The sequence below is a fragment of the Lepisma saccharinum genome, chromosome 6 (assembly GCF_977018435.1).
Source record: "Lepisma saccharinum chromosome 6, izLepSacc3.1, whole genome shotgun sequence".
NCBI lineage: Eukaryota > Metazoa > Arthropoda > Insecta > Zygentoma > Lepismatidae > Lepisma > Lepisma saccharinum.
The window spans coordinates 80,451,458-80,475,960 of NC_139234.1; the positions used below are offsets into that span (position 1 = coordinate 80,451,458).

Genomic DNA, 24,503 nt, shown 5'->3' on the forward strand with positions numbered 1-24,503 from the left:
TATTCAATTATGATGATTTTCATATGCATGTTCTGTCAGTTATTGCTCATGTTTTTATTTTTATTTTCTTTATTCTTTTTCTGCTCTCTCTGTCCTTATCTTCATGCTCTTGATGTGATCAGCTGGCTTCGAAATACCTATTATTAAGGGTAGGTACTGAATGAGTATATGCTTATTGTAAATACAACTTAAGCATGAGTCTTATTGTTCAAGTGTCTTGAGTGTTTGGCATGTGAAATTATACATTTTTTTAAATGTATGAAAATATATATTATTAAATGTATGAAAATATATATTATTTCTATGAACACCCATTGCATGAAGCATGTCTTCGTAAAACGTTTGTATTGTAGAAATAACATTTCTATTCTAGATGTGGAATTTGTTGCACAAAGTCTTTTCATACTGTAAGTATAATTTTCATAAATTGATGCATTAATGCAAAATATTTCACTTTAGTGATAACACATTTCCTTTCTTCTCAATGTTTATTATGTCTTATTATGTCTTGCCAATACTATTTCTCCTTTTCAATATATATATATATTCCTTTCGTTTATTCAACTGCACAGTACGTACCCAAATTAGACCTGAACTCACTTTATACCTGGTAAAATAGATATAATAACTTGCACAGTAAATCATTTTTTTAAAATTTTTAATGCAGTAGCCATACTTATATTTTTTATATTTTAGTTATTTTACAGTAGATCTCCTGTATAACTGGATGGTTAAAACTTGCCTTTGTGCAAGTGGTCTTGGGTTTCATGCTCAATGGGAGCTCCAGAACTTTTGGTGTTAAGCCATGAACACAAGGACAATTGGAGAATTACTCAAATAGACAAAGCAGCAGGTTCTAGTCCAGAAAGACAGAAACAGTATTTTCGGACTTCATGTCCTGACTTCTGTAGTGAGTTGTTACTTATTTTTACCAGCGATGGAACAGATTGCATCCACTAAAGGAAACTCAGTCTCAAATTTCGGGGTCAAATTTAGGAAGCTAAAGAAACGAAGAAACTAAACAGTGCAAAAATAACTAGCGCAAAAGTGGTTTTGACTGTCCCCATTAAGTTGAAAGAATCTCCTTATCAGTTACATTCCCTTTTCCATACATCCAGAAACTGGTTTGAACCATACACAAACAGCGGAACTGTACTGCTGAACTCTCAGGTTCGTTCGGTTGTTGATTGATACTGCATGCGCAGTACAAGAGGTCACCAGAGTGCCAGAGCAATTTAGTGACCTGTATATTGTGCAGTGAGTAGAGAGAAAAGTTAACAAACAGCACTCATTCACTCAGGATGTTGAATGAAGCTGTATGATCAGAAATTAAAGAATTACAGTATGATATATATCCGATCACCACACTTCGCATCACCTAACAAGAAGCTGCTTACTAGGCTTTAGCAATTAAGGGATGTTGCGAAAACAGAGTTTAGTTATTTTACAATTTTTAAGTTAATATAGATGATTATATTAGTTAATGTCACACAGGGTGTTCCAAAATATATCTTCCAAATTTAATAAGAGATAACACCACAATAAGTGAATGCAATGTAGTGGAACTTTAATCATTGTAGTTGTTGGAATTTCGTTCAAAACTAAGCTAATCTATGTGGTGCAACATCCCTTTGAGTAGTCAGGGCCTGTCAAACAGCTTTTCACTGGATGACACATGACAGCATGGCGAGTTGCATCACTACAGTTCTCTGGCTTTTAAGACTGTATTTTGGTAGTTTTCCTTTGAAGTAGCTCCCCAATTGTCCTCACCATGCTGGGCCAACACCAAAAGTTTAAGAGTTTCCACAGGGGATTGATCTGGGAGTGCTTGCACCAAAGAGGAGAGGGATCACCTTTCTGCTAAGCAGGAACTCAGGATTTGGTTTACATCTTGATAAATGCTTGTCTTGTGCACATCAACCACTTGACAAAAGGATAATGTGTAAGGTTAACATTTATCAAGACAAAGATCACATTTTGACACACATCAACCCATGCCTTAGCTGGTTTCTGAATGAGACACATTTCCTCCTCCTTGGCTTTGAGAATAAACAGAAGTGGTATTTTTGGGAGTCTGAAAACTCAAGTCTAACTACTGCTGCACCTCTTCATCCACAGCATACCATTTTGTGTTTTTTCACAGTAGAAGGGAGACACAATCTGATCATGTTTTCATGCAATTCCTCACAATAAGGATTCCAACACATTCTGAATACTATTTCTATACCTTCTCATTACTTATCACACAGCATCATTCTTGGTTGGTATATTTAGGAACACCTGACTGGTTACCAGAGAATCATTCGGAAGTTATCCAAACTTAACTTTAAATCAGGTTTGAGCAACTCGCTTGCACTCTCATGTTGTGCGAGCCTCCCACCTGCACACTGAACTAATACTCCCTCCCTCCTTACCAACCCTCTTATAACTCTACAGCACCACTGCTTGTTCTGCTGTCCACACATGCATCCAATAGTGCTCTTTCACAAGTACAGTCATGGACACTTCTGGATTGTAACGATTCCGTTGAAAGTCAATGGGTATGTTCCAACCCAGAAGTGTCCATGACTGTACCACAGGTTGACCAGGCCTGATCTAGGGCACAATAATAACACAAGCACCATAACAGATGTTCTAGTCATAGGGCATCTGACTGCCATGCGAGAGACCCAGGTTTGATTCCCAGGGTGGGTGATCTAAGGTCGGAATTTTTCTGGCCTTGTCCAAGCATAAAGCGTCTCTGGACCTCACCCAGCCTCAGATCAATGGGTGAGTTCCAGAGATGCTGGGGAGTAAAGGTGGCCGGAGCATGGTGCTGATCACATCACCTCCAAAATAGCCGCGATCGAGAAAGTCCCTACATCCCTTAAACATGTGTTCATGGCATGGTTCTATATGAATGGGGAACTTTATCTTACCGTACTATAACATATGCATTAGAGTACTTACGGATAAAGACATATATTTGTGGTATGTAATAGGTCAAAATTTCGGTACAAAACTGCAAATTTCCAGTTCCAATTGAGATTATAAAGAAAAGATTTTGATGTTGTTATGGAAATTTGATTTGTAAACTTTATATTTATTACACAAAATAAAAATTTTCATTGTAAAAGGCAAATTTATAATCTTCACCACCTAAGTGAAAGATATGGAATGTTATAATCTTCTAGGATAGTTAACATGGACTAAGAAAAATATTATGTTGGTAAATTAATGGAAGATTTCTTTCAAAAGTGAATTTTGCATTTTGAACGTATTTTCACATTATTTCATAACAAATGTAGAAAAATGCACTTTACCCACCCTTTGAAGTCACCTAAAATGAACATATTTCGTATTCCCATAAAAAAAAAAAAAATTTAAAAAAATGTGCATCTCCCTACTGATAGTCTTCTTTTTACAATGCACAATCCATCTTCCTCTGGACCTCGTTTGTTTGTTTGTTTGCACAAAAGCCACACAACTGAAAAATTAATCTCCCACTCAGTGAGTGCTTATTGCCTATGTTTGTTGTATTGTGGATGTATGTGCATGCACACAGAATGAATTGAGGATCATCAATTATATATATATGTTCATTTCATTCAGGAAAATGTTGTTATTGCAATCCTTTCTCGTACTCCACAGAGGAGCTTGGTGACACAATATCTTTGACAAAATGGAGTTCGATGGAGTTATTGCCAGAAGAGGATCCGGATTCAACGTCCCCTACGTCTGCTGCAGAAGAGGAGAAGCAAGGTAGTCATTTTTTTTTTCTTCTGGCTCCCAAACAAATGCATCCAGAAAAATATATCATGATATTGGTGTTATACACTGTACTTGAATCCAAAATTACAAGTTAACAATTAAAGATGGGCCAGTAGGGAATTTTGAAAGTCATGGTGCAGCCACATATCTAGAAATATATTTCAGAGGGGGGGGGGGGGGGGGTCGGAACCGAGTGTGTCAAAATAATAATAATAAAAATAATGTGTTTAAATTATAATAATTACAGTTAATAATAGTATTAATTAAAATATTCAAATTAATTAATATTATATTTTTATTACATGAATAGATAAAAAGACAGTGTAAGGATAGTGATAATAACAGCATGTATTCATTATCTAGCTTACGTATAGCTAAGGTCGGCAAGGAAATTAATGTCAAATTGCTAAAGAATTGAATATTTATTGAATATCAAAAAAGGATGTCAGATCCATTTTGACAAAAAGGAAAGGTCCTGGTAATATTTTATGCATATTATTGTAAGTAGTAATAGACCTTGCATAATCCTTCTTTGGTGCTGTGATTCAAAGTTGTATGATCCAAATATAATCCTTGCCTTCCAATTAGTTCAGTGGAAATACGAGGGGCGTATCATAAAGAATTACACTTTATTGTATTCGATACATACAGACATAGATACATTTAATCGGCTATATGCACTTTCTCAACATAGTCCCCCTGGAGCTGTAGACACGCCAGCGGTGTGGAAGTCGTTCGAGACCATTTTGAAACCAGTTCTTTGGAGTTGTGTGCACCCATCGCTGGACAGCCTCATGGAGTTCCTCACAATTGTTGAAATGGTGACCACGCAGGGGCTTATTCATGGCGCCAAACAAGTGAAAATCGGACGGTGCCAAATCGGGAGAGTATGCTGGATGTGGTAACACCTTGAAACCCAGTCGGTCAATAGCAGCTGTTGTTTCACGACTGGTGTGCGGCCGGGCATTGTCATGTTGGAGAAGCACACCTTTGCCCCATTTGCCTTGCCTCTTCTTTTGAATTGCACGACGCAACCGTGTCAGTGTTGCCACGTAGACTGCACTGTTAACGGTGGTTCCCCTCGGTAGCCAATCAATGAGGATGATGCCATCACTATCCCAAAACACAGTGGCCATTTGTTTCCTAGCCATGGGCGCTGTTTTGAATTTCTTGGGTGGGGGGCTACCCTTATGTTTCCACTGCATGGATTGGGATTTGGTTTCCGGTTCGTGGTAATGCAACCACACTTCATCACCTGTCACAAGCTTCCCCATGAAATCAGCTGGATTCTGGTCGTAAAGTTCCAAAAGCTCCCTGGAAATGTCTACGCGTTGTTGTTTGTGGCATGCGTTAAGACATTTCGGTACCCACCGAGCTGACACTTTACCCATTTTCAAGTCACTGTGCACAATGCGTTGCAGGGTTCGTCTGCTTAATCCCGTAATCCTCTCCAGTTCCGTAAACGTCACACGCCTGTTCTCCAGTATGACATTTTCCACACGCGCGATGTTTGCGTCTGTTTTCACACTCAAATGTCGCCCTGGACTCTTTCCCTTCTATGTCGACGTTTGACCGTTTTTCCAGCCAGTTACCCAGTTATACATCATTTTCCGTGACACTGCATACTCGCCACACACAGCCACTAACCGTCTATAGATACGTGCCGTTGTTTCCCCTTCCTTCCACAAAAACCAACTCGTCCATCGTTGACCACGTTCATCTTGTTCCATGTTGTCCGCAACAGCACTCATGACGTTGTGCTTCGACGGCTGCACAGGCCACAGACTACGCACTGTCACACGGTGCTGCCACCTGGCGGTAGACAAGGTACCTATGCGCCCATCCTGCGCAGTGCGTGGAATTACGCCATTTCATTTTGCATTAAAACAATAAAGTGTAATTCTTTATGATACACCCTCGTAAATATCCCTTGATTAAACAACAAGTATATTTTCATTATTTCATTTTAGTTATTTTATAATTTCATTATTTTCATTATTTATTTTAGTACTTAGTAAGTCTTACAGTATTTTGGTACTTCGTAAGTCTTATAGGTGGTGTTGGTGGGGGGGGGGGGGGGGTTTGACCACCCTTAAATACATCTTTTGTCATGGTGGTCCAATCAGTAGGGCATCTGACCACATGGGAGAGACAAGCTTGATTCCAGGAATGGGTGATCTTTCGGGAACTGAAACACTTTATATTTTACTCAGAAGCATTGAGATGCTATATATATACGAGGTGCATTTGAAAAGAAAGGGGCCGGTCCCCATGGCAGAGTGGTTAGCACATTGTGCTACGATGCCAAGGGTCCCGGGTTCGAATCCCGGCCTGAGCATGGATGTTTGTGAGTGTCCATTCATCAGTTTCATCATATCATCACTCATCCCCATCTTCGCAAATTAGGCAAAAGTGGCACAAAAAGCGAAGTAAAATCAAGCAAATCAAAAGAAAGGGCTGATTATTTATAAAAAGTGACTGGCAACAGTGATCGGATCGTCTCTGCACAGTAACATCAACTGGTCAATTGGCGACTCAGAATCTTATTGTCACTAGTCAGCGGTTGGTTGTCCTGTGAGCTAGAGTGTGTTACAATGGATGGGCAATTACACAATCTCACCAGTTGAGAAGTACGGTCTGTGATTCGATATCTTAGATTCAACATCTTAATGCAACTTGAATTTCAAGGAGCCCGGGAAAACATTCACATCGCAGGCATACTGTAAAATAGTATAAAAACTAAGACGTGTCAAAGAAACGACGACGTGGAATGCTGCGCTCAGGAATTGTTCTTATCCATGACAACGCTAGACCACACGCTGTTGCCCTCACCCTGCATGATTCAGAGGTTCGGATGGGAACTTTTTGATCATTGGCCATATAGTCCGGATCTTGCACTTGGTGACTATCACCTCTTCCTGCACCTTAAAAAGGGAGTAATTTATTTTATTAAAAACATAAACTAAAACGTAACGTTTCAACCTTCTAGCAAGGTCTTCATCAGACTCTGTATCAAGTACAAAAGTAACAAGATACACAAAAAGGGCATTATATATACACAAACATTACTCCCTCCAGACTATTAGAAAGTTGTTAGGAACTTTCTAGCAGGTGGCTTTCACTTTCCAACTGTACTTTCACCTAAAAGGCTAAACATAATTACTTTCATATAGAATGTGAAGAGATATTCATATAGAATATCTCACGCTCTTATTCCTTCATTCTTCTTCCTTCTCCTCTCCTCTTTCTCTCTTGTCCTTTCCACTCTTTCTAACACCTTCTTCCATTCTTTGTTTAACTTCAGTCCCCCATTCCAGTTCATTGTGTCTTCTTCACCTTTCTTCTCTATTTCCTTGGCTTCCTTCCATTTTCTCACTAGCATTCTCTTCTCCCTTCCTATCTGCTTAGCCTCATCCCACTCTATGTCATGTCCTGTTTCTCTCGTGTGTTTAAATATTGCATTTCTCTCTCTCTTAAGTCGTACATCATCCCTATGTTGTTTCAACCTGTCTTTCAGCCTTTTTTTTCGTTTCTCCTATGTACACACTCTGACATTCTTTACATTTCACTTCGTAGATAATCCCTTCCTCTTCCTCTTCTCTGTTTTCCTTTTTCTTGTTTGCATTCTTCGCTATTCCTAAGATGCTTCTCCCTCCATTCCTGTAAGTTTTAATTCCCGCTTTCCTAAGCACTTTGCATATCTTTTCTGTGGTCTTCCCCATACTCTTTATTCCAAACCTTCTCTCCTCTTTTTCTTTCTCTTCCAAGAAGAAAAAGGGCAAGGGAGAATTGGAAGAGAAAGAAAAAGAGGAGAGAAGGTTTGGAATAAAGAGTATGGGGAAGACCACAGAAAAGATATGCAAAGTGCTTAGGAAAGCGGGAATTAAAACTTACAGGAAGGGAGGGAGAAGCATCTTAGGAATAGCGAAGAATGCAAACAAGAAAAAGGAAAACAGAGAAGAGGAAGAGGAAGGGATTATCTACGAAGTGAAATGTAAAGAATGTCAGAGTGTGTACATAGGAGAAACGAAAAAAAGGCTGAAAGACAGGTTGAAACAACATAGGGATGATGTACGACTTAAGAGAGAGAGAAATGCAATATTTAAACACACGAGAGAAACAGGACATGACATAGAGTGGGATGAGGCTAAGCAGATAGGAAGGGAGAAGAGAATGCTAGTGAGAAAATGGAAGGAAGCCAAGGAAATAGAGAAGAAAGGTGAAGAAGACACAATGAACTGGAATGGGGGACTGAAGTTAAACAAAGAATGGAAGAAGGTGTTAGAAAGAGTGGAAAGGACAAGAGAGAAAGAGGAGAGGAGAAGGAAGAAGAATGAATGAATAAGAGCGTGAGATATTCTATATGAATATCTCTTCACATTCTATATGAAAGTAATTATGTTTAGCCTTTTAGGTGAAAGTACAGTTGGAAAGTGAAAGCCACCTGCTAGAAAGTTCCTAACAACTTTCTAATAGTTTGGAGGGAGTAATGTTTGTGTATATATAATGCCCTTTTTGTGTATCTTGTTACTTTTGTACTTGATACAGAGTCTGATGAAGACCTTGCTAGAAGGTTGAAACGTTACGTTTTAGTTTATATTTTTAATAAAATAAATTACTGCCTTGGTCAGCATATTTAGTTTTTCATAATCATGGAAACAAGGCTTAATGGTGTTATAAATGTTAAAAAGGGACTTGCGTCTAAATGATTTGGAGAAACTGAGGTGTTGAAAGAACTTCTATGCAGAGGGTATTAAAAAAATCTTGTTCCACAGTACAAAAAGTGCGTGGAAAGTAATGCTGACTGTGTTGGAAGAAGAAATGGATATTGCACGTGTTTGTAACCAATAATAAAGTGTTGCTACACTTCTTTGCTTGTTTGATATAACAAGGTGTCTACCAGTCAAGAATGTCAAGAAAGTCAAGAAATTATGGTTGTGGTCAAGAATTTTTGCTATTATTTTTTTTACGGTATAGTGAATTCACATTGTTATATACCTGTACTGGGTTTTGATAAAATTAAATATTTGGAAATCTAAAATTGTATTGAGTTGTTGTTTAAATTTACTCTCTTTGTTTCTTAAGAATTACATTCTTGTATGTGTGAAGTTTTGTAATAATATTAAATAAAGTAATGTGATGATTCCCCATCCAGGTCGAAGTCTGAATTAATTTTTACATGCATTAATATTAAACCAAGTCTAAATCTCTTGTTAAAGTACAGCTTCAGTTTTCATCTTAACCGGCCTTGTGGTAGGGTTTTTTCATTGAATAGAAATATTTATTTTCTTAATTTCCAACTACACCTGAGTAGGGGGCTATTAAATAAATGTGAAGAAGAAAAAGGGAGAAGGTCAAGAAAAAAATCATGAAAAAGTCAAAGATTTTGGATTTGTTATTTTGGTAATCAATTGGCCCTTATTTTTTAAATACACCTCGTACATATAAATTTTCTCCCAAGTGTCAAAGATCTAGCAATCAGAGCGAGGTGTCGTCTCCCCTTTCAAATAACACCCCTGGTGCTTCCCCAGTGGTGTGGTGGTAATGTCTTGTAATTAAGTGGTCCCAGATCTGAAACCCAGTGGAGGCACATAGTGGTTCAGATCCCCCTTTAAACTGTAGGTTCAGTCCTGATTAGTCTATCTGTGCATAAAACTCAAACTCAATACCACCCTGCATGTAATTAATATTTGCTACAAGTAACAACATTTACATGTGCAAAGAGCATTGTGTGTCATAAAGAACAAAATATTGTACAATTTGCAACTTTCAGTGTTTCAGGGTACATTTTTTTAAATATTTGCTCATTCTTTTCCTTTTCAGATAGTATATTTTCTCATACATTCCTTCAAAGGATGGCCAGTGAACGTGACAGAAGCAAAGCACTTCACACTGTAACAGGTGGCAGTGCGGATACTTCTTCACTACCAGCATCACCTACACTGTCGCCAGCCCATCATTCCTGCAGCACGACCGTTTTGCTCCTCGTTCTTCATGCTGGCAGTGTTCTTGGTAAGATTTGCTACTCTTTTAGAAGCAAATTACATTTTTTTTATATTCCATTTTTCCCCATTATACATTCAATCTTCATGTTCCCAACATAGCAGAATGTTTCAAAATTCTTCCCCATTTTAAATTTTATTTTCACCTTGGTACCCTGAAAAATGTAAAATCAGGATTCCACTTTAGCATTATCCACGGTGTATAACGGCCATAGTCAACTGAATATTTTCTTGCCTGATTGTTAATGTTCAAGAGGGCCTCATGATTTACTTACATGCAAACATTTGGCCAGGTGGAAAGAAAATATTACATAGCAACATTGTCTTTTAACGTAAGTATGGTCCTAATGGCTTCACCTTTTGTGGAATACTTATTGTATGTTTGATCATCTAGTTCTGTCAGACAGGAGAAATGATCACTTTTTGAAAGCTTGTCCTCACCATAATTCAAAGAAAATTAAGCACATCTGAAGTACGCTATTATGTTTGCAAGGTGAAAATATAAATTTGTGTCTAATGTTTTAAAATTTCTTTAAAACAATTACCATGATGATAACAAAAGCATGATTGCTAGATATTAGGTTATTTTACGTCGCTTTTCTGCCACTTTTGGCTAATCGCTACAATGAGAATGAATGATGATATGAAATTTATGAAGCGATATTCACAAAGAACAATCATCTCCAGACCGGGATTTGAACCTGGGACCCCTGGTGTCATGGCGTGCTGTGGTAACCACTCCACTGTGAAGGCCCGCTCCTAGGCCTACCTGAATTGAAATTGGTTTATTTTGGGAATCTTGCACACAGCATAACACCCTGAACATTCACCTTTGCTTTTCACAAAGTTATTCTTGTTTTAAGTCTGTGTTGGAAATTAAGCCTCTCAAACTCTTCCTATAATGACCTGCAGTAATGCTGATTAATAATACATGCACGTGTATCCCAAAGAAGATGGTCTCCTGGATCACCTGAGAGGAAGTAGGTCAAATAAGTATCGGAACTGAAGATATTAGTCCTTATTGATGTATGCCGTATTAAGTATTTTCCAGAAAATTCACTTTAATTTTTAATGTCCAGTGTCCTATTTCCCATGGAATTGTCAATATCTGATATTCTATATATTCGAGTGTGAGAGATTCGATCGAGTATTTTCGAGCAAAAGTGGTCCAATGCAGTACTCTAATTTACATGCTCTAAAACAATTAAAATTTGGACTTAAGAATTTTACTTCTGGGTATTTGTTACCCAAGAATTTTACTTCTGGGTATTTGTTACCCAGCGAGCATCCTTGCGTTATGGCAGAGAGCACTCCGTGCTCATACCTTTCAGTTTGGTATTTCAACATGTTATTTTTTTTTTTTAACATGTTGTCTGCAGGAACCTTGGGTACTGTATAACGGTTGGAATATGTACTAAGATACATGCGTTTGTCATGAAACCAAAAGTACTAACACTAGGTTTAAGCATCTCTATGAGAGACCAACATTACGAAACTAAATCAGAACTTGTGTAAATTTTGTTTCAGATGCAAATGTGGACCTTACCGCAAAGAAGTCTGACGTGACAACATTCCGTGGTGCATTTGAGTCTGTGATGAGGCAGCATTATCCCTCCATGGTTGGCCACATTTCTATTAAGCTTGTCTCCTGTCCTTCCATATGCACTGAAGCATTGGGAATACTCTCAAGGTAAGCCAGCAACATGTGGTTCCTAATTTCAGTTATGTTTCTCATGATTATTTTAATTAAGAATGGACTGATACTGGTACAAAATGATATCAATGTATTGGTTTATCAGTAAAATTGCTAATAATTTGACTGTGGAATTATGCCATTTTGTTAATTTTTAAAAATAATAATATGTGTGTGTCTGAACAGACCAATGTTCCATGACAGGCTGTTTGCAAACATTTCAGCTGCCTAAGCATGGGGGAGTCCTGTACATGATAGATAGATTATAAATTGACATTGGAAGATACAGTCTGCACCACCCTGTGTAATTAATATACCTTGGTTTTGTAACATAAATGTCTAGATATTCAGTTTCTTTCTTGGAAGGCAAAACCAATTGCAGTTGCGTGGTTATGTATGTTAAGAATGTAAATGATTCAGTCAGTCTCTTCATGAAACATTACTTTTTTACGAACTTGTAGAATTCTTACTTTCAGCATCTGTAAATTTTATTTGGTACTTTAACAATATTGGGTAAAACTTCATTGTATTCTTGTAGAATAATAATAATAATGCAATAACCAATATTCAACTGACCTGATATAAAATTACAAAATATTAATGAAAAGTGTGAATGGTGATTTGTATGGGTAGTGCCTTAGGAAAAGAAACTGCATAATGAGAGACAGCCCCGGCCCTAGGAATTTTGCCGCCCCATGCAATTTTACTTCTTGCCGCCCCATGCAATTTTACTTCTTGCCGCCCCCACCCCAAAAATACGTACAAAGAAAACGTAATGTATAAACAACTAAGCTTGTTATCCGTGGCAATTTCACATGGTATAACCAATTTTTAACATAATAAAATGAAATAATACATAATGTGAGAAGACTAAGTTATTCATAAACAAAGAAGTAATATATATTTAAGCCTAATAATAATAAAATATCTGTTGCATTTACTCACCATAGTTTCTGCCAACGTGCAGTGTTCTCCATTACTTAATTGCCGAGTGAAATGTGCAGGTGAAAATTTCCTACCATTAGAGCTGTGAGGGAAAATAAAACCAAGTTTCGGTCTCTCAGGTGGGCCTTTTTTAACGATCTCCATTTGTTCGGCATCACTCAAATGTGGATTCCATTTTGCTGCATCTGTATATTCTCCATACAGTTCCACTACATTTTGAGCACTGACAAAAGGAGATTCTGTTTCACTCTTTTGCTGAAATACACAATTCTCATCAGGAACACAATTAGAACAACCTGCCACGAGTTCAGAATCACCGGTTTCGAATTCTTCGGCTTTCACTACATCGCTTGCCTCAAGTTTCAGAAATTTGTGCAAAGCTCCACTTTGTTTTTCTATATTGCGCTCTTTTTCTCGTTACGATATTCTGCACCTGAGAGTTTTTTCCTTTTATCAAACATACCTTAGTTTACAATTACAAATGCAGTTTCTTTTGCAGTTTCTTTTGCAGTTTCTCTTTGCTTTTCTTATCCATTTCTGCTTTATACTGCATATGCAAATGGATTTAATTTGAATTTTCTGCGCCTCAAGAATACCAAACTGCCTCAAATAATGCAACTTCCATTTTTTATACATTTTGACGCCCCGTGCAAATGCACGTGTTGCACGTACGGTAGAGCTGTCCCTGATGAGACACTATAGAAAACCAAGATTCTTGAATTATATGTTTATATTCATTTTAACAGTAACAAAATTGTAGAAATTTGCACTAAATGTGAGATAGGCTATTTGTAGAAGCATGGGATTGGAAACATTATCTTCAATTAAACCCTATACACCTATATTAAGCTATACAGATAGTCACAATTAGCGTATCATATATATAATTAGCGTTTCTTAATGGTTCTCTTGTAACTTTCTGAATCTACTTAACATTCATTTGAGGCCCACAGTGGTCCAGTCAGCTGGGTTTGTTTTCTGGGATGAGTGATTTCGGGTGAGAATATTCCCAGCATTATCCCTGCCCCTGCATGGAGTAACTCGGGGCTCATGCAGCTTCTATTAAATGGGTACCTAAGGGCAATCCTGGCCAGTAAAGGCAGCCAAAGCATGATGCTGATCACATCACCTCTACAAATGGCCTAGATTTTGAATGTGTGTGTTTCTACCTTTTCATCCCATTGCAATGTGCAGAGGTCAGTTTTATCTTTCTAACATTTATTTAGTTTGAAATGCAGTAGTTGTGTTCTTATGATTCAGTATAACACACATTTCCTGTATGTGCAGAACTATAATTTTGACCATGATATTTCTACATATACAGTCAACTCTCGATTCAACGACCTTTCACAGTTCCCGGGAAAAGGGTCGTTATTTCGAAGGGGTCGTTATTGGAATTTGCACCAATTTTCAGCTTAAAGGGAGCTCAAACGGACACAAAGATGCCTAGGTGATGGTAACACAATTTATCCTGGTAGTTATACAACCTGTTATGCACAGGATGCGTGTTGTGAGAAGGAAAATAGAACATGAAAAAGTTTTCACAAAAAATAATGTTACTTTCTTTCAATTGTGCACAGTCGTTGCTTTTCCAGGAAATTCTTACAATTATAGTTCATGAGAAAGCCGTTTGCACCGAGACCTATGGAAAGGAAAACAATCTCTCGCTTATTGCAAGCGAAACTCGAAGAATCTTGACACCAGTCAGACTGGTGCCAGCAAAAGTCGGGAGATAATCGGGCAGAATGAATGTTGGATTTTATACGGGTTTACTGGAGCATTGTCTCTTACAAGATTAACTGGTAAGATTAGATCTCTCGGGAGAAACAACACAACCTCTCTAGAGTCGTTTTCACGTTCAGAAGACACAATGGGCTCTTATGGACAATGCTTTTCTTATGGGAAATACGAGCGCGCTGTTGTCAAATTTCTGGATTTACAAATTTAGCTTAAGTAAAATTGGTACCTGCAGTTTTGCAGGATATTTTGTAGAGAATACGATGGTGAACACAAAAAACTGGTAACTTGCTTACATAATTTTAGATAAATTAAAAACGCAAATTTTCTGTGAAAACACAATTTTTACATTGTTTTCATTCCTAACGTTGAAACATGCCGTAAAATTGAAGCTTTCATTATGAAAAAAATTGACACTGTTTTTTAATTGTCATAGGTGACGGTGGTACTCAGAATTTATCAATACTTTAAAGCATATTTGCATTAAAAAATATTCAAATAAAGTATGTGGAGATTTTTTATATTCGTGCAGTAGAAAATGTCGTCGCTGGCCATTTTTTGTTCTGTAATTCCAAGTAAAAACTTCCAGCAGGGGAGGGCAGAGGTCAAGTGCTATTGGATATCACTCAAGCATGGTGTGGTGGTGTCTATTTTTAGTTCAGGCCCAATTGTGAGCGGTAGAGCGCTCGTGAAGGAAATGAGTGGGGAAAAAAACAACGCATTTTTCGGCCGATTTCCTTCAATTTTTCAACTTTTTTTTTTCAAATTTTTCTATCTTTTTCTAAATTTTTCACGGTTCCCGGGAAAAGGGTCGTTACTTCGAGAGGGTCGTTATACCCGGGGTCGTAGAATCGAGAGTTGACTGTATTTGTTTTAAGTTGTGAAGGCTTTTGTGTAAATAACTTCTTTGCTCTTTTCTCTTCTTCCAGCTTAAGTCCATACAGCTTTGATGTTTCACCATCTTCCATCGACGCTCCATATGTAACCCATGATTCTATTCCTATTGGTGCTATTCCTATGTTTGCCATTTCAAGTCCAGAGTACCAGGAGGCTGTCTCGAGGGTTATAAATGGAGCCAACGCTGTGTATCAAGAGTTTCTGAAGACTGAGGAGGGGCTGGGGTTCAACGGTCAAGTGTGTTTTGTGGGTAAGTATTGCTATTAATGCAAATTTAAAGTAATTAAATTTTGAAATTGTATTTTGTGGTGTTGGAACTTGTTCAATCACTTGGCATTTCAACACACACACATATGTCTTTTTAAATAGCAGAAAAATAATTTAACCCTTAAACACTGGCTGTAACAACTCAGTGTAGGTCACAATGCTGGTAGTGTTTTCAGCAGGAAATTAAATTTCTGCAAGGTTTTAAATTAAATTTTATACTGGAAGTTTCATCGAAAAATGCAAGCTCGACCATGACTGAAACCTAGGTCTCTGGCATACCTTGCTATTGCTCTAACAACTGAGCTGTCGAGCCGGCCTGGCTTTGTCTGAATTTTTTCCTATCGCTGTTTTACCTGTGCAGAATCGTCTCTCTGTCAGTGCTACCACAACAGCATCTGCTGCCTTTAAAACACTGTAAATGTCAAAGTTACCTGGTTCCTCCCAGCATAAAGATGTAAATTACATGAAGATTTGCCACACACAAATCTCAATGTAAATTTTATAATTTGGAAATTACAAGTGCTAGAGTTACAAATTGTATTGTACCTCGTTTTATTAAGTACAGACTAAGCCATGAGCCTATGGTTCAAAAGTCTCCATTTTTTCTTTATGCAGTAGAAACACTAATATTTGCATAAAATTTAAACTTCGTCAGGCCCCCACATATTCAACTCCGGGAAGTGAGGCTTCAAAATGGTACCTGCATATTGCCTGATATATGTATTTCGTTCTCATAACAAAAAATATTTCTTTAGAAATTCCCAGTTGTACACAGTGGACTTGAATTGTATGTTCTTCATGCTATCAAGGTAAAAAATATTAAAATGCAGGAAAATGTAAAATTTTCTACTGTAAACAAAGTATTATTAATTTTAATTCTTTGGTGATCACTGAAATAAGAACAACCCACTTGAAATTCATGCATGCTTTATTTAATGCAAGTTACATTGCAAGTTACATTGGAACCTCGGTTTTACATTTTTCAGGAGACCTAACTGAAAAACTTAAAATGCGGGAAGATGTAAAATTGGGGAAAATTTTGTAACATTTCATTATGATGAGACCATCAACGTTGAATATATAATGTGGGGAAATGCAGGAACATAAAATCGGGGTTCCACTGTATATGTTTCTAGGGAAAAAGTAACTTAGTTAATTTTTAAAGTCATGATAATTGTAAATGAGTAACTATAACTGTAACAAAGTTACTTTTGTGTGAAGTAACTCTTAACTTAGTTACTATTGTAGTAACATTCTGAACACTGATACGTAACTATATTCTTCTGTAGGTGATTCTGTCGGCTCAATCTTGGGATATGATGCATTGTGCCGAACTGCTCATTATCAATCTCGACATGACAGTGAGAACAGCATTCTGGAAGCAGACAATCCTCCAACTTCAGGTAAGTTCGCATATTCTAAGAATTCAAAGAGTAGGTATAACAATGTTTTAATTATGAAAAATGAGTTATTCATCGAGACATGCATACTTCGTTTTAGACGAAAACACAAAATGTGAAATAGCACATTGTAATATTTATTTTACATGTTTCTGAAAGGTGTCTGTTTTGTCATGAAATAACGCGAAATGAACTGCAAAATACGAAATATACTCTTAAACACGAAATTTAGAGTTTATTTACCAATGTGACACTTTTAAACACGAAATTTAGAGTTTATTTACCAATGTGACACTTTCTGAAGTTTCAATTATCCTGTGAGTTATGCAATTCATGATTAATTATGCTGTAAATATTTGAGGGAAAAAAATTGACCCCTTTATACAGGATAAAACTTAATACTCTGGTAACTACATAAATGTGCTATTAGAAGGGATATATTTATTTTGTGTCATACGTGCAGTTTTAAAATCAAAATTAGGATTATAGTCACAATTTTAAAACCAAAATGTAAGTTTATACACCACTTTTGATGAGATTTTTTTCCACTATAACATTAAAATTTTATTTTATTTACCACTTTTGAACCCGAAATTGACACTTTTTTTTTCCGAAATTTTGCTTTTTTATTTATCATGTTCTTGAGAACCAATTCTTAACCATCCTAAGACACATGCAATAGCACAAGATGTTTCAGCTGATTTGCCCTGATTTCAACATTTCCTTCGAAATGGTTACAGTTCTCCTGACTTCATTTTGCAGTTCATTGATAGTCCTCAGGTAAGATTTAAAAACTTCTTGTTACAGGTATCCCCACAAGTAAAAATTGTATGGATTTAAGTCTGGACTTGTCATGCCACAGTTGGCCAATGAGAGCATGTCTCGAAATTGCACACCAGACAAGAATTTTTTTGGGATGGTGCAATGACCCTTAAAACTCATGTGGGTTCTTGGTAGCCCAAAATCAAATGTTTTGTTTATTCACTTCCCCGACGAGATGATAATAAACCTCGTCACTTACCCACACATTTTCCAGCACAGAATCATAGTCTTCAACATCCGAGTTTTCATGCGCAAAGTCCAGGCATTTCTGCCGCAGGGCAGAGCAGCGTGGGGAAAACTGGTGGCGCCAACTATTAGTAAAACTTTGAACCTTCCTCTTTCCGACAGTACCTTGTGTAAGTTTGTATCTTTTGTAGTATTTTTTTAATGAAGATTGAAATCAGGACAACAGCTGAAACACCCTGTATCTTCCTATCTTATCTTACCATGCAGTTCACTTCTGTTTCTCATCACAATCCCCTGAAAATGCCAAATTAAACTTGGCAAATTAGGAGCACGAATAGAAGTTGAAATTAAGAAACTATGCAGCTAGGCCTCTTAACGACGCTATTTCATATCCTCATTGACCATCACCTCTTGTGGCAGTTATCAAGAAGGATGCTTCATTGAGATTGCACATTGATTTTTCATCAACAGTCAACAAGGTGTCAGAAAATATCACCCTCAACATTAGGAAACTGATGATATATTCACCAAATTGAGAAATTGCTAATACCGGGTGGTCCATATTGGTGGGACACAATTCAAATGTGCATTTCTAGGAATGGAACAAGCACATTTATTAATCACTATGTGCAATACATAACCAAGATGCAGGAGTTTACAGCACTGTTCATCGTTTGAATATAACTTCCCGTAGATGGGCATCACCTTGAGGAGAACATTCTTGGGCTCTGTAAGTCAGACTGTCCATACTGTGGCCCCTATCTCCCTCCGGAAACGCCCTCCCTTGCACGGGGAAACAAAAGCTACCACTACCTAGATAGAGGTGGCAAAATCTCCCTCGGACAAGTGAAATAGCGTAACGGTCCAGGTTGAGTTCGTGTATAGGGACAGGTGACCAACAGTGCATAGCGATTAGCCATATCAAACAAAAACATATACTTTCAATTACCACCTCTTTTACCTGTAGCCGGGAAGCGGCTAGCTGCACACCTGAAAATCACGGGTAGCGACATGAGTACGAAATGATATTGCCCAAGATTAACATGAAAAATAAAAAGTATATTCTATTCATAACAAAACAAAAATCAATTTGGTACATTTCCCCCTCTCTCACTCACACATTCGCACACAGATTCAATCTTTTTTGGGCGCATCAACAAAAATAACACATACAATGTACAGGTTTTTTGACGACGAGCCCTAATTATTGCATTCGCATTTAATTTTACATTGACTTTTGTCTAATCAGGTCATTTGTGAATTTGCTCCAGTGCTACTCAAATCACTAGCCAGCCCTTACTTAAGTTCACCTTTAAAAAATATTAGGTCGGTGCGGTGACAATACATTATTTGTCCACCATAAACAAAAGCGTCTCAACAGCAATTACGCTCACGTGGGCGGACGTTTGCCTTTTACTTGACCTCACGTGGTTCCAAACATAACAATAATCTCCGTTGAGTGACGCAAACATATACTCTCTAGCAGGCGGGACTTCAACACTTCGCCGCGATGAGCAATTTATATTACCAGGCAAATACTTTAACAAATAATCACATACGCGACCTGACGTAGCTAGCAGCGACACAGCGCTGACACATATTAAAATGAACAAACCTCAAATAGATTAAACAATTAAGCGGGCGGCGCTTAACTCTAGCAGTACGCACTTCAAACAAATACAAAAGGAGCACAAACAACAGCGAATTTAAGATCATTAAAAAATCACAAGGAATAAGTAAAATTGACCTGAGACGATTAAATACAAATAATAAGCGCAACGGGAGTTTGGTATGAAGTTTCGAGTTGTGTGGGCGTTTTCAAAACGTTGACGAATTTCTAGGGCATTCTCTAAATATCAATCGAGCCTTTACGTCTTGACATTCATACAGATGAATACATTACCACCTCTCAGGTTCCACGGCACATCCTGGTGTCTTCATGGGCGATTGAAATCACTTAGTATGGACACGAAAGGTTTTCCTATTCTTCCTCGATCGCGACGATGAGAATGCGAAGAGCGTTCATGCATCTGGTTCCTCGGCGGATCAGTGACGATGGGTCATCGGCGTCGCTCGGGAACGTCAATGGGCTCGGCATCTGTTCCTCTCGGGATCGGTGAACATCTCCGTGGTCAGGCGTGATTCGGACGTCGCATCTGGGCGGTGGGCGGTCGTTCTTGGCTCGTCGGCATCTTTTCCATCACCATCGGATGATCTCAAACGTCGGGACGTCAACATGGCAGCGTTCGACATCTCCACCTCTCTCTCTCTCTCTCTCTCTGTGTGGCACCTGGTAGGCATCAGGTGGCGTAGCTCGGGTTTCTTGGCATGTTGTAGGCATTGGTCGTGGTGTCTCGTCTGGCATCGGGCGAACCGGGGGTAACCCCTCTCCTCTCTTCCTCCGTTAGCCCGCCATGATTTTTGATGTTCCTTGTTTCACAAAAACTATAAACGGCGTAAGATTACAATGGAAACACAGTCTCGCTTCGACTTCCTCCAGCGATTGAGGTAAGCGCACTCGTATCGACTTACTGCCTATCACACACTGATGTTCGCGAAACAAAACTAAGTCCACGGTATACGGAGAGGTAGCACGGAGGTGCTCTCGCTACAAGAATTGCGGTAAAACTGTGTGTCGAAAAAGCATGTCCTTCGTTTTATCCGGATTTCGAAAAAGGACACTCGGCGGTCGTTGAAGGGACGCTTCCGGAGAGCGTCCTTTTTCGAAATCCGGATAAAATAAAGGACATTCTCTAAATATCAATCGAGCCGGTACGTGTTGACATTCATACAGATGAATACATTACCACCTCTCAGGTTCCACGGCACATCCTGGTGTCTTCATGGGCGATTGAAATCACTTAGTATGCACACGAAAGGTTTTCCTATTCTTCCTCGATCGCGACGACGAGAATGCGAAGAGCGTTCATGCATCTGGTTCCTCGGCGGATCAGTGACGATGGGTCGCAATAAGCGCAACCTGTGCTTTCACTTCTACCGGTAGCGGATTGTTGTAAAAATTCCCCATGCCACGAAGTTGAGAGAAAAGGTTCTCCAGAGCATCTTGGTTCAGCTTTCTGGTAAGAATGTATTTCAAACCTTTTGATTTTAAATCATGGTATAATCGTCTTAGGCTGCAGATGGAGACAAGAAATCCTTGTTGGAATGGAAGAAGATTGCATTTTCCCATAACTCTTGCCTCTGATATTGCTTTCTCCATTTCACTAAGCACTTCCATTTGTTCGTCATAATGTATCCCAAAGCCACATTTGATTTTATTGCTAGAATTCAGTGGCACACCTGAATTCATGACGTCAATAAAATTGTTAGTGAGATGGAAAAAATTTGCCTCAACCTCATTCTCTGGGAAGACATACTCAATAAGAGCAGCAGTGTGCCTGGAGAAAAGTTCCATTGCTGGTGCAACCCTTTGTGTGTCGTTCTGTTGCACTGATATGTGCATCCAATTTAACTTTGGAGCAAGCCTGAGTTTGGAAGAATCCATTTTGAGTATCCTTTCTATGATATTTTTCTTCATAACTGTTTCATTCCACTGGATCCCATTATCTATAAAATGATTCCTCAACAATTTTATTAAGTGTGGCAAATCCGCAAAAACCCAAATTTTCTCCTCTGACAATGGAACTGAAAAAAACGGCTGCTCACAATTGACACTAAGATCGTTCCACAGTTTTCTATTATTTCCACCTAGATCCGAAACTATAGCGACTATTTTATACCCAGCTACCCCAACCATTGATATAATATCAAACAACAAAGCCTTGGTCATAGCCGTATCAAAGTTATAGTATACTGGCTGTTTCCATTCACCTGTCAATCCTCGAACCATTGCAACTTGAACATTTCTATGGGGACCCAAAACTCTGTCATTTTCACTGTCGTAGCACACTCGTCCGTTAACATTCATTTCATCAAACAACAGGACACACAGTTTTTCCACTTCAGTCAAACACTGTCCCCGCTGTTTCATAATATTCAAAACTGGTGCAAGAATTCTCGGTGGGAGTCTCAATTTCTCCACCCAGCGACGAAGTGTTGCAATGCTGGGTAATGGAATTCCGACCTCTGATCTCATGTGGGTATACAATCGTTCACTGATCACCCTTTGTGTTAATGCAGGAATTATATCTTCCTGTTTCCACCTCTGCTTTCTATTCCCCTTAATTAACATGTTGATTTGCCCTGGAGTAAAGGTTTTGCTCAAAATTTGTCTCACTTTTTTGTTCACGTTAGTTTTCACTTTCTTCCGCTCCCTTGTTTTTAAAGCCACTTTTGACTGCAATACCTTCTTATACCTTGCTTGCCATGTTTGCAAATTGATTTTAAGGTTTTTGATTTCCTCATGACAATTATTTATATCTGTCTTTAGCTTTCATTTTCCCCACGAAGCACTTCCAGTTGTTTTGTGTTTTCGATTTTTTCACTTTCTATTGAACAAACGAATGACAACACAGATAAAGGCTTTTGTTCTTGAGGTGGCATGCTGCTGTTCACTAATAACACAGGCCTGCGAAATTGAAGTTGTTAGAAAATACAAGAGACGTGTACGCTGAGTTTTATGTTATTGGGTGTGCTGATTTCGAAAATGACCTCCATTTTTTTCCATCACGTCAGGATTTTTTGTACAATCGATATCGATATTTTTGCTAAAATCCTATGTAAAAAGGAATTTTCGCGAACAATTTTGCATGCACTATCTGGCAACAGTGGTTTTGATCCATTTAAATCTATGTAAAATTGATGCTTGGTGATGCAAATTGATTTATTAGCAATTGATTTTCTTTTGTATAGGTTTAAATGGAAGAAAACCACTGTTGCCAGATCGCACGAGCCACCTCTGGTCGAGAGAAAAACACAAAGTTCCCTTGCGTTTACACTTTTAACATCCCATTATGGTGAAGTTTCTAGAAAAAAGCACCAACGTATTATGTTCATTTGTGTTTATTAAGGTAACGTACATAAAATAGACGATTGACCACGAGGAGCAATGTATGTGTACATGAACGTTTGACACAAATTGTAAACTGAACAAATAACAAAACCAAACACAAACAAAGTTTATATTTACGTACATACCCTTTTCCCTTTGAAACTTCTTTTTGACGTTCTTCTTTTATGTGCAATCTCAGGCCTCTCTCATCCAATAGTAGTCGGCGAGCATGTTCTTGTCCGTTGTCCTTGATATTTGCACTCCATATCTTTAATATCTTGGTGGAACCTTTCACCCTGTTCTTCGCTGACTGCTCCTAAATTTTCGGGGATATAGTCCACATGTGAGTGAAGGAAATGTAGTTTGACACTCATGGAGCAACCCAACGCTTGAAATTTGTCCAGCATATTCATAACAATTGCTTTATAGTCAGGATTCTTGTAATTCCCCAGGAATTTACTGACCACATCTTTGAAGGCAACCCAAGCTTCTTTCTCCGTTGTTGTCATGCTAGTCTCAAAGTCTTTATCCGTCATGAGCTTGCGGATATCTGGACCAACAAAGATTCCCTCTGTCAACTTGGATGCGGATAAACCTGGAAAATTTTTTGCACAGGTATTTGAAACAATCGCCATCTTTTGGAATAGCCTTGACAAATTGCTTCATTACACCTAATTTGATATGCAATGTAGGTAACAATACTTTTTTGGGTCAACTAAGCTGTTCCGAATCACATTCTTGGTGCCTGGTTCAAGATTTTGTCTTTTAGCCCATTCTTTCTTGACCCAATATTGAGTCTTTGCACGGCTGTCCCACTCACAAATGAAACATGGGAACTTTGTATATTCGTCTTGTTGACCAAGAAGCATGGAGATAACTTTCAAATCACCGCAAATGGTCCAACCGTGGTCGGCATATTTTATTTTGTTGAGGATGAGAGCCAGGTTTTCATATCGTTCTTGTAAATGTACCAAGTGTGCAACTGGTACAGATGCATACTGGCTTCCGTGATGAAGAAGGATAGCTTTCAGGCTCCTTGTCGATGAATCTATAAACAGCCTCCATTCATCTTTATCGTAGGTGATATTAAATTTGCTCATCAATCCGGGAACATCAGAATAATAGACCAGGTTCTCCGCTTTCTCAAAGTACTGAACAAAGTCCTTTTCTCGATTCCTGTACCAATAAAACGTGGTTCCTTTGGCCAATAAATGGTTTTCTTTCAATCCGGAGCCAAACAATTCAGCTGCCTCTTTCGAAAGGCCCAGATCTCTAGTCAGATCATTAAGTTCAACCTGAAAGAAGCGCTGAGGTGAATCGCCTCCAGAATGCTTATATTCGGTATCGGAGCCTTGACCGTCTGGATGTTCCGAGTCTGGAGACTCTGAAGAAATGACTGGTAATTCAGTTGGAGGCACTGGCACATCAGGCCCATGAGGAACGGGGCATATGGCCGATAGAATGTTCTCAGGATAAGAAATTAGCTTGTGATTTTTTCGGTTATACCCACGGACATGGCAGGCACAAAGGTAACAATCATCACAGTGGTTTCTCGGCTCCCTACATGTCATAGGAATTCCAAAGCGTGAAGCAGTCTTCTTTCCGTTGAGCCATAAGCGTAGATCATTGAGACACTGCACACACACACTTTATGAGGAGCCCACGATTTGTCCTGGTCTCCGAGTTTCATGCCAAAATACGCAAGATAAAGTTTTCTTACATAGTTTGTAATGGTCAGGCAGGGAGGAAAGCTATTCCACGCCGAAACAACATATTTATGGTAAATGTTCATACAAATCCACGTACAATTAAATTTTTCAAGAAAACGTGACGTGATAGACAGTTTTCTTTAA

The 24,503-nt window shown here is 38.4% G+C and overlaps 1 protein-coding gene across 9 annotated transcripts in view; it reads left to right on the forward strand.

The window, feature by feature from the left end:
- The window catches only part of rdgB (retinal degeneration B), a 336,815-nt gene that overhangs the window by 219,272 nt on the left and 93,040 nt on the right, over window positions 1-24,503 (forward strand). For 8 of the 9 annotated variants that reach the window (XM_083124208.1, XM_083124209.1, XM_083124211.1 and 5 more), the window contains 6 exons: window positions 123-149; window positions 3,631-3,741; window positions 9,574-9,762; window positions 11,280-11,442; window positions 15,057-15,274; window positions 16,581-16,694. In XM_083124208.1, the coding sequence (XP_082980334.1) occupies window positions 123-149; window positions 3,631-3,741; window positions 9,574-9,762; window positions 11,280-11,442; window positions 15,057-15,274; window positions 16,581-16,694 (822 nt within the window). The remainder of the gene's footprint in view (window positions 1-122; window positions 150-3,630; window positions 3,742-9,573; window positions 9,763-11,279; window positions 11,443-15,056; window positions 15,275-16,580; window positions 16,695-24,503) is intronic. The other variant, XM_083124210.1, reaches the window with a different exon arrangement.